General features: G+C 36.6%; 1 protein-coding gene across 1 annotated transcript; it reads right to left on the reverse strand.

Annotated features, from left to right (window-relative positions):
- Positions 1–1021: 1021 nt before the first annotated feature.
- Positions 1022–6049, reverse strand: LOC130589979 (uncharacterized). Its single transcript, XM_057391692.1, has 8 exons — positions 5982–6049; positions 4404–5639; positions 3798–3905; positions 3379–3439; positions 2832–2996; positions 2305–2729; positions 1990–2260; positions 1022–1900 (listed from the first exon to the last, which is right to left on the reverse strand). The coding sequence occupies exons 1-8, from the start codon at positions 6047–6049 to the stop codon at positions 1022–1024; spliced, it is 3213 nt and encodes a 1070-aa protein (XP_057247675.1).
- Positions 6050–10928: the final 4879 nt, after the last annotated feature.

The raw sequence follows: 10928 nt of genomic DNA on the forward strand, positions 1-10928 counted from the left end.
TGCAAGCTTCACTAATTTCATTCCAACAAAGAGGACTACGGCACTTCCAACCATACAAGGCTTCATATGGGGCCATCCCAATTGAAGAATGATAGATGTTATTATATGAGAACTCTATCAAGTCAAGTCTATCTTCCCCTGAGCCCTGGAACTCTAAGGCACATGCGCTCAACATGTCTTCAAGTGTTTTATGATGTATTTAATCTACTAAAAGACTAAATAACAAATGCGGAAGCTAACAAAATTAAAGGATAGTACTTAGTTGATTTCCGATAAAGAATTTAATCACCACGCATATATCAAACTAAGGGTTGGATAGGCTTTTATGTCAATTCTATAAAGAATTTAATCACCAAGAATAACATAAAAGGTTCGAATTGTTTGATTAGCATAAAGGCAAAGCCACCAACTAAACAAAACAAAACTGGATAGTACTTAGATTATTCAATGATAAAGGCTAAGCCACCACAAGGTTGTCCGCTCTATTTGTCCATCTGTAGCAGGATGGAAAGCGGTACTCATTTTCAATTGTGTTCCTAAAGCTTCCTGAAGCTTTAGCCAGAAGTTAGATGAGAATCTACTATCTCTATTGGAAACAATATCCTTCGGCACACCGTGTAATCGTAACACATTCTTCCTATAGGCATCTGCTAGCTTTTGGTGTTTCCATGCATCCTTCATCGGTATAAAATGAGCACACTTGGTGAGGCGGTCCACAATGACCCAAATCATGTTATTACCACTTGGCGTTCTCGGAAGTCCAGAGATAAAGTCCATGGAAATCGAGCCCCACTTCCACTCTAGGATATCTAGGGGTTGAATCTCGCCTTGAGGTCTCTTGTGTTCAAACTTAACCTTTTGGCAAGTCAAGCACTTGGAAACATACTCAGCGACTTGTTGTTTCATGTGAGGCCACCAAAAGGTGATTTTAAGATCCTTGTATAACTTGTCACCTCCTGGATGTACTGAATATGGAGTCATATGGGCTTCATCTAAGATCCTCTTCTTTAGGTCTGGGATGTCAGGAACACACCACGACCTTTATAGCGAGACTACCATCCGTATGGACCTTGAAGTAAGCGTCCTCAGTGTCTCGGACCTTATCTATCTTCTTCTTTAAAAGTGCATCATTAGCTTGATTTTCCTTGATCTCATCATATACATCTGGGCGTAGTGTAAGGGAGCTAAGTTGAGCCCTAACTCGAACAAGTTGTACACCAAAATTCTGAAGCTCATCTCTAAGTAACCTCCTCAAAAGCATCGTATGCAAAGAGTGGACAGTTTTCCTACTAAGTGCATCATCAACAACATTAGCCTTCCCTTCATGGTATTGAATTTCCATGTCGTAATCCTTAATTAGCTCTAACCACCTCCTTTGTCTCATATTCAGCTCCTTTTGCGTGAAAATGTACTTGAGACTCTTATGATCTGAAAATATTCGGAATGAAGTGCCAAGTAAATAATGACGCCAAATCTTCAGCGCAAAGATGACTGCTGCCCATTCAAGATCATGAGTAGGGTAATTCATCTCATGAACTTTTAATTGTCTCGAAGCATAAGCTACAACCTTCCGGTTCTGCATAAGCACACATCCAAGACCGCTTCTCGAAGCATCTGTATACACCTCGTAGCGTTGATCTCCATCAGGTAGAGTTAAGACTAGAGCTGTAGTAAGACGCTCCTTTAACGTCTGAAAAGCCTTCTCGCATTCATCATTCCACTCATACTTAGTAGATTTCTTCATCAGGTTGGTCAATGGACGAGCTATCTTCGAAAAATACTTCACAAATCTTCTATAATAGCCAGCCAGACCAAGAAAGCTGCGTACTTCGGTCACATTCTTCGGAGTGGACCATTCAAAAACTGCTTGAATTTTGGACGGGTCAACTGAGACACCCTCCTTAGAAATAATATGTCCGAGAAAAGCAATTTTCTCGAGCCAAAACAAAATTTTGTATACAACTGATTTTCTCTCAACACTTGCAACACCGCTCGGAGGTACTCTTCATGTTCACTCTCATTCCTTGAGTAAATCAGTATATCATCAATAAACACAACAACAAATTTATCCAGATAAGCTCTAAATACTCTATTCATCAAGTCCATGAACACTGCTAGAGCGTTAGTCAACCCAAAGGGCATAACTGTAAACTCATAGTGTCCATATCGAGTGCAGAAAGCTGTCTTTGGAATATCTTTATCTGCAATTCGAAGCTGATGGTAACCCGATCGTAAGTCGATCTTACAAACACTCCTACACCTGCCAATTGGTCAAACAAGTCGTCTATTCTTGGCAATGGATACTTATTTTTCACAGTGACATTATTGAATTCTCTATAATCAATGCATAATCGTAGGGTACCATCCTTCTTTTTCACGAACAGAACTGGTGCACCCCAAGGGGATACGCTAGGCCGTATATAGCCTTTATCCAATAATTCTTCTAACTGAGTTTTCAACTCTCTCATCTCAGCAGGCGCCATCCGATAAGGTGGCTTAAATATAGGTCCCATTCCAGGTACCAAATCAATGTTGAACTCAACATCACGCTTCGGAGGCATGCTAAGAATATCATCCGGAAACACATCGTGATACTCATTCACAATTGGAACATCTATGAGCTCTGGTCTTTCCTTGCTCGTATCATGAATATGACAAAGGTACATAGGGCATCCCTTTCTCAAATAAGACTTTAGAGTAAGGGCACAAATGATCTTCACAGGAGACGACTATAAAGCACATGGACGCCCTTATGACTCTCATTGTGACTTCCTGTTTCGACAATCAATCTTGGCTTTGTACTTTTCTAACCAATCCATCCCTAATATTACATCAAAATCTTTCAAAGGAAATGCTATTAAATCAGCAGATAGAGTAGTTTCACCATAAGCTATAAGAACATCTGGGTGCGTCCTATTACACGTTACACTTAGATCAGAAGGAATAGAGATATCGGCCTCACAAGGTGTGACATTCTTCAAGTTTATGTGATGCACCTAAATCAAATAGCACGTAAGCAGGTATAGAATGGATAGAGAAAGTACCAGTCATTGCATTACTCTGGTTGTTATCCACATCCCCTTCTTTAAGGTGATTTAGGTTACCCAAATTCTTCTTCTCGTGGCGTCACTAGTGGAAAGATAAGGAAGGGCTGCGCTAAAAAAGGCCCTTAGGGCTGCGCTTTTTAACAGCAACTCTTTCAATAGCAGCCCTTCACTTTTTAAGCAGGGCTGCGCTTTTCAAGCGCAACCCTTCTAAGCTTGAAGGGCTGCGCTTTTTAGGTAAAAGCGCAGCCCTTCCTACCAAAAAAAAAAAATTTACATTTTTTTACTCATATATTAATCTCACATTTTCCGAATTTTAACATTTGCATTAAACCTTAAAGGTAAACCATCCAAATCCAAAAGGGAAATAAGGAATATGGTCAGGAAAATTAAAACTAAAACAAAAAATCAAAAAATGTTATCACATAATTGCAGAACGAAAATGAAAAAAAAAAAGGAACAAAAACTAAAACTAAAATACAGAAGAACGAAAATGAAAAAAAAAAAAAGGAACAAAAACTAAAACTAATACACAGAAGAACGAAAATGAAAAAAAAGGAACAAAAACTAAAATATCACAATGGCAGGAATGAAAAACCCCTTCATTAGTGGTGAATTCGGCGAGTACAAACCCCTTCATTCTTCTGTTAATGCTAAACTTGAGGCTATTTGTGAGAGTTTGGCTAAACAAGGGAATGAAAAACAGCAGGGGAAGTCTGGAAAGTCGAAGAAAACCCAGGGTGTTACTGTTACCTCATCGTCTTCTTCATCATCTTGTTCGTCTTCTCTTGTTCTTCTTCTCTTGTTGCAGAAACTTCATCAACATCAAGCAGGTTTCCTTGTCCAAATACGACGATTTCACTGCCAAAATACACAAAAAAATAAAAAATTACAGAAATGAAGAAGTTGTTTTCCAAAATTGTTCAAAATACTAAAAAATTAGAGGCTATTGATCGAGAAGGTCGAGAAGAAGATCCAAAGCTTCGTGAGGACCATCAAGTTCATGGCGATTAACGAAAGAAAGCACCTCTTAAAACACAGCAGCTTGAAGAGTATAATGCCGAAGAGGGAGGGTGAGATTTAACGGATTAGGGTGGATTAGGGTTTAATTAGGTGAGGAGAAGAGAGAGAAGAGAGAGAAGAGGGAGGCGTGAGAGAGAGAGGAGAGAGTCTAACTGCGTAATTCTTTTTTAAAAAAAAAGCCCATAGAAGGGTTGTGCTTTTTTAAAAAGCGCAGCCCTTCACAAAACAGGGTTGCGCTTTTCTATTAAAACGCATCCCTACTTTACGAAGGGCTGCGTTTTATTTAAAAGTGCATCCCTACTTTATAGAAGGGCTGCGTAATGAAGAAAGCGCAACCCTTCCTTTTTTTCCCTAGTGCCTCTTTGAACATAAGCAGCATTAGCTTTTCCAGCACTACGTCTTGGAACAGTGATACTTGGAGCTGAAGTAACTGGCCGATTACTAGCCATACTAATCGGGGGTCTCCTCAACAACTTGTTATTTCGACCAACCATTGCATCTGGGTTGGAGAAACATTCATAAGCCCTGTGCCCCTCCTTCCCACAATAGTTGCATGCTACCTTATTGCCTTTACAATCTCTTCCTGGATGGTTCTTATCACATTTCTTACAGAAATAACGACGAAGGACTCCTGACTTCTGGAATTGAGATTGGCCCTCTGCTTGGCTACGGGGATTAAATGAACTCTGAGCACTCCTAGAGGCCTGCTGACTCGGGCCCCCTTTACCGAAGTTTCCCCTAGAACCCTGATTGTCATAAATTCTACTCCTATCCTGGCTGAAATTATTATCCTTGTCAAAGTGTTGGATATCTTCCTTTGCAGTAGCTTTCATATTCTCCGCGGTCTTCCTTCTCTCCTCAATTCTTTCAGCATTACTGGCACGAGCATAAACATCTTTTAAAGTCGTGAAGTCACCAGCTCCCATGTGGCTAAGGACATTTACATCAAATTTTTCCTCAAACTTCTGAGCTCTTTCTTGCTCGTTTGGAACCAATTCAGGTACGAAACGAGACAACTCTAAGTATTTATTATAAAAGTCTTGAACCGACATATCCCCTTGCTCAAACTTCTCAAATTCTATTCTCTTCCTTTTCTTCATATGAGGCGGGAAAAACTCGGCACGTAGTGCCTTCTTGAACTCCTTCCAACCAAATTTTGTTGTCTCCACCTCCTCATAATCATCCTCATCATATGTGACTTTGGTGGTCAAATTATCTTTGTGGTTGGTCCACCAAATATCAGCATCTTCGATGAGATGGTAAGCCGCATAGTCAACTCTCATTTCTTCAGGGACCTGGAGGGTGACAAAAATCTTGTCAAAATCCCTGATCCAATTCTCCATCTTCACTGGATCACCCTTTCCATCATACTTGGGCGGCTTCTTCTCATCAATTGCTTTATGAACAACATCAATTTCTGTCGTAGCTGCTTTGCTTGTACTAGTAGCAGCTCGTGCTTCAGCGAGCGACTGAACAACCTCGCTCATAGCTTTATTAGACTCATCCATTTGGCGCATGAAAGCGCTCATTCTTGATGGCTTGATCGTTTGACGTCTATGCATCTTCTCATCACTACACAAGGTAAGAGAACATAGCTCGATACTGAGATAATGTAACACTTTTATCGACTTTAATATAAATAAGCAAATAGCATAACATATACACTTCCCGTGTATAGCCCATCACACTAGCTACCTCACCACGGCTTGTCAAGATTTTATTTATTTTCCTATAATCTTTATTTTAACCCAGTCATTTATAAACCTACTCTCTGATACCAACCATAACACCCCTGAATTTCGAGTTCCTAATTAAATTAAATAATATCAAAATTCTACAGAAAATTCGGCAGACCTCCGTCTGAAATATGGATTGCCTAAAATTCAATTTAGGACTCGCGTCCATATTATAAACCTGTATGAATAGTCCAGCAAACCAAGTTCTCCAAAATCCTTATCCAGCTCAAAAATCAATACATCCATGCATAAGTACCCGAAATCCAAAAGTGTTATTCCATGGTTATTGCAGGAACAACCGTTAAGGATAACTACCTAACTGAATTAATGTTAAAGCAACAACTAAATTGAACTATTACAATCCAAAAGTGTAAAGGTTTAAGTAAATTAATATTTACAACCTTAAGTTCCAAAATGATGATAAAGATATATATATATATATATATATATATATATATATATATATATATATATATATATATATATATATTATATATATATATATATATATATATATATAAGCGGAAATAGAACTACTATATTTCAACTAAGCTAGTGGAATGTTGCTCTCAGCCCACACCCCACTTGCAAATCTTCATGTACCTGCATATATCACGCATGTAGTATCAGCCAAACTAGCTGAGCAAGATTTAATACTAAGAAGCCAAACATATATGCAGGTAGGATATAACAAACATATCCTACAAATCATTTACTTTCAAAATTTAATACTAAATACAACTTTATAAAACCCGTTTTCCTTTCTTTGTATTTCTTTCCAAAACGTATACATTCTTTCTTTTTCTTTTTGAAACCAAATCTTTTTTTTCCTTTTCCTTTTGAAACCAAATTATTTCTTTCCTTTTTCTTTCACAAAATATATTAAAAGTCTCAAAGTTATAAATCTAAAGAATGGAACAACTTTTATTTCCATTGGGCTAGCTAGGCCCTCCGGATAAAACTAAGACAAAGATCCCTAGTGTGCACACCCTACAAACGGCCAAATTGAGCAGAAGATCAGAGTCCGAGGTACTGATCAATGTACCCCCACAAACTATTCTATAAAATCGAGCCAAACCCGACAAAGTTCCATTCTTTGAGATGCCACACAGGCAATCCCCACAACTTTAAAAACACAGAACTATTTGATATAATCTTTCCATAAACTTTCTATTTGTGGTTCGGAAACCAACATCTTTATCTTTGGAGGAACATCCTCCCTTACCAACCAAACTTTCTATTAAAGGAGGAACATCCTCCTTTTCAAACCACTTTCAACCAAAATGAGATACATACCTCTTCAAAACTCTTCTCTAACTACAAAAGTTTTAGTAAGAAATCTTACCTTTTGAAATACACCAAATCAACTATCTCAAGCAATCATACGACTCCTCAATGAAACCGGAATCTACAATATCAACATATATGTACTCATTAAGTAATAATAGACTTGGCTTAACTAGTTAATGAGCTTTGCTTAACTCTAGTTTTATAAATTATGAGCCTCACTTCAAATGACATAACTAACTAATAGTAACAATACTAAAATCTCTCTTAGTTTATATAAAACCAACACCTAAGCTTCATAATATATATTTAGATACTTAAAAATTCATTAGGTAAAACATTCAAGCTTAAAACACCCGAAACTAGATTTATTAATTTGAGCAGAAAATTAAAATGGGCATAACTTCCTCATTTGAACTCCGAATCAAGCGTTTCTTGATCCTAACTTGAGTAGAATTTCGATATGAACAACTTTTGTGAAATAGTATTTTTGCGAAAAACGCCTGGAAACTGTTGAAACACATGAATTACGAAATTGACATGTGATTTCTACGAATTTCAAGTCTTGTTCATAAACTCATTATTATCATGAAACAATCTCTCTCAATCAAACTACACCCAACATTCACAATCAAAAACCCCAATTCAATTTCAATTATAAAAACCGTAACTTCATAAACTTTGAGAAAACTAAAATTAAATTAAGAACTTAACTTATCCACTACTATGGAAGATTAATGGTGAAGAAAGCTTGTGAAATCGACCCTTAAAACGCACCCCAAACCTCAAACGCACCGAAATCCGACTTTTTTGTTGAACCTATTCCTCACGTTGCCGCTGGCCACTAGTTCGAGATTGTTGTGTTGTAGTTGAGGCGCCGGAAAGATAGAGAGGTTGGAGGTGGTAGTGTTCTTTGTGTGATGAAGATTGTGAAAGCTTTGATGGTGAGGATGAAGATGGAAGGAAACGTTTAAACGTAAGTTTGTTTCCTTTCTTTTCTTTTCTTATTCTTTTATTTTCCCCCTTTCCTTTTTAACATGAATAATACTCCTTTCCTTTTTCCAAATAACTATATAGATATATAACCTTTCTTTATTAATACTTAAACTCTTCACTAAACTTAACCCACTAAAATCATAAACATTTATATTTTTATATATATTTTTTTAAAATAATTCCTATATAAAAATATTAAATATGAAATAATTAAAAGGAATAATTTTTTTTCAGTAGAATAAATATTAATTATATTCCCAAAAACTGGGGTGTTACAGTCGCAGTTTGTTAAAGAAACCGCCGCAATAGGTTAGCCTATTGCTGCGGTTAAATATTGCAGTAATATATTTACCTATTCTTGTACTCTTATTTGTGGCGCGACGAAGTCCGCATTAATACCGTTATTGAAAACCGCAACAAAACATTAATATATTCTACTAGTGATAAATATTCTCAATTAAAGCTTGTTGAACAACATAGTTTCAGGGAGACCTTTGTTGTATTGAACTACTTGCTAGTGTGTAGTGTAGTTGGGAAAGTGGTTCTAGAACCAGTTCAATGGTTAGTTATAGTTAATTATTAGGGAATCACTGTCTTCATAGGTAGACACTTTGATCGAGTGTAATGTTTTTGTTCATTTAAGTTGATTAATAATAGTGATTAGAGTAGTGGAGGACGTAGGCTTGAGTTGAGTCGAACCTCGTTAAATCTGTGTGTTAATCATTTATTCTGTTGCCACATATCACTTCTATTACTGGTCTTGTTTTCATTAAAATATCAATTTGAAAAAGTGTTAATCCATTATAATACTCAATTCACCTCCCCTTATGAGTATATATCGGCCTTCATTTGGTATCAAAACCTAACTTCTACGAAGGTTAAACCCTAGAGAAGGATTATGATGACTGAGCATTCAACTGGACGATCGAGTTCGAGGCTGCCTAAGTTCAATGGAACAAATTATCCTTGGTGAAAAAAATGCATGAAGAATTACATCATAGGTACTGACTATGAATGTTGGAAGATTGTAAAGGATGGCCCATTGAGGTAACAGATGACAGAGGAAACAAGTCTATCAAAATGGAGAATGATTACTCCTCAATGGACTTCAAGATAATGGGGAAGAATGCAAACACAATGTGTCTTGTATAACATGGTATTGCTGACTGTAAGGTAAACCAAATCCTAGCATGCTCGACTGCCAAAGAGATTTGCGATACCATAGAATCGGCATATGAAGGAACAAGCAAAGTAAGACATTCCAAGATTGACTTACTAATGACTAGATATGAGTCTTTTAATAAAGAAGAGGATATTAAAATCTCTTGGAAAAAGTTCTACTCACGAGGATCTTGTTATAATATTGTTACGAAGTCTTTCAGGAAAGTGGTTACCAAAGGTAACAACATTTGAAGAGGCCAAGAACTTGTCACATTTATTCTTGGAATAACTGATTGGATCAATTATGACCCATGAAATGTTGTTTGACTCCAAAAGAAAATACTGCTTGAACGACACGTATTGTGCTGAAGGTAGAAGAGTATGTTAAGGAAGATGAAATAAGTCTCATAGCAAAATGATTTGAAATATCTAAGGACTACTCCAAATTATTATTTTCAAGAAATAAAATTCTTTTAACTCTTCTAGGAAAGTTACTACTAACTCTAGTTATTTCAAATATGGTGATCCTGGTAAGAGGATTAAGAAATGCCCTGACTGGAAGAAGGAATAATCAAAGTGATGATATTCTGGAGAAAAGAAGGTGTTTAAAAAGGTTATGCTAGCCTCTCCGTGGATGACTCTGATTTAGAAGATGAACAAGAGAGATAAAAAGCAAACTTGGTTTTAACTACGTTTATAGAGAAGAAGTGAACCACTCTCAGATTAGTGCTAACAAGGAGCCTGTTTTGTGTCTAATGGCTGGTAGTAGTGATCCATCTAATGACTCAAAGAGAAGCTTTTCTAAAGTCAAAGATGACATTTATTTCTTTAAAAGGGATGAACTGCTTAATTGTCTTGAAACTACCATTGATCAATGTATGAAAGTTGGAGCTACTTATAGAGAGTCAAAAAGGTAGGTTAAAACATTGATACAAAATCTTGTCAGTTCTGAAAAGAGGAATACTAAGAGAAAATATGTACTGAATTAGAAAAAAGGAATTCAGAAATGAAAATAAGACTAGCCATCATTGAAATTGAACTTGATTTGATAAAAGCTGAAAAATCTTGAAGAAAATGAGAACACCGTTGATGTAGAAAATAGATGAAGATCAACTTAACTTTAAACTTGTGATATTGGTTTTGATTCAATTAATGAGATTGCAAATACATTGTCCAGATCCGATTTACTGACTTGTTTTAGAATTCTTTCGGATGACAACAAAAAGAGGGTTTGTCACTCTAAAAGCCTCTAACCGGTTCCTTTAGTGTACCTCTTATCAATACTGAGGAGATTCACAATTAATATGTTGGTATATTTTGTGATCTTCACTTAGAGTTACATCTTTTAAAATCAAAAGACAGTGAGACCACTAGGAGAATTGATGCAGACTTAATTTTAAGCCTTCAAGATGAATTGAACATAGTCAAGTTGGACTTGGCTAATTCGGCTGAGCACAACTTGATTCAATTGAAGAAGCTTGAAACTAAGGAAGAGGATATGTCAAATTGTACGAGGAACTTGAACAGGTTGCTTTATTCTCAGAGTACCTTGAACCACCTTACATCACAAACTAGAAACCCTCAGAGGTTTGGTTTAGGGTACTTAGGTGAGTCTTCAACATAAAGGTGGGCACAGACAATACTTGGATAACAGAATTAAAGAAGGGTAAGTATGTTAATG

Source organism: Beta vulgaris, chromosome 1, assembly GCF_026745355.1.
Source record: "Beta vulgaris subsp. vulgaris cultivar EL10 chromosome 1, EL10.2, whole genome shotgun sequence".
Classification (NCBI taxonomy): domain Eukaryota; kingdom Viridiplantae; phylum Streptophyta; class Magnoliopsida; order Caryophyllales; family Amaranthaceae; genus Beta; species Beta vulgaris.

Coding starts and splice junctions, on each gene's coding strand:
- LOC130589979 (XM_057391692.1), bottom strand. CDS start 6,049: ATGGATGTATTGATTTTTGAGCTGGATAAGGATTTTGGAGAACTTGGT. Junction 3,906..4,403: donor ACTAGGGAAAAAAAGGAAGG/GTTGCGCTTTCT, acceptor GTATTTTGGCAG/TGAAATCGTCGTATTTGGAC. Junction 2,997..3,378: donor TTGGATGGTTTACCTTTAAG/GTTTAATGCAAA, acceptor TATTTGATTTAG/GTGCATCACATAAACTTGAA.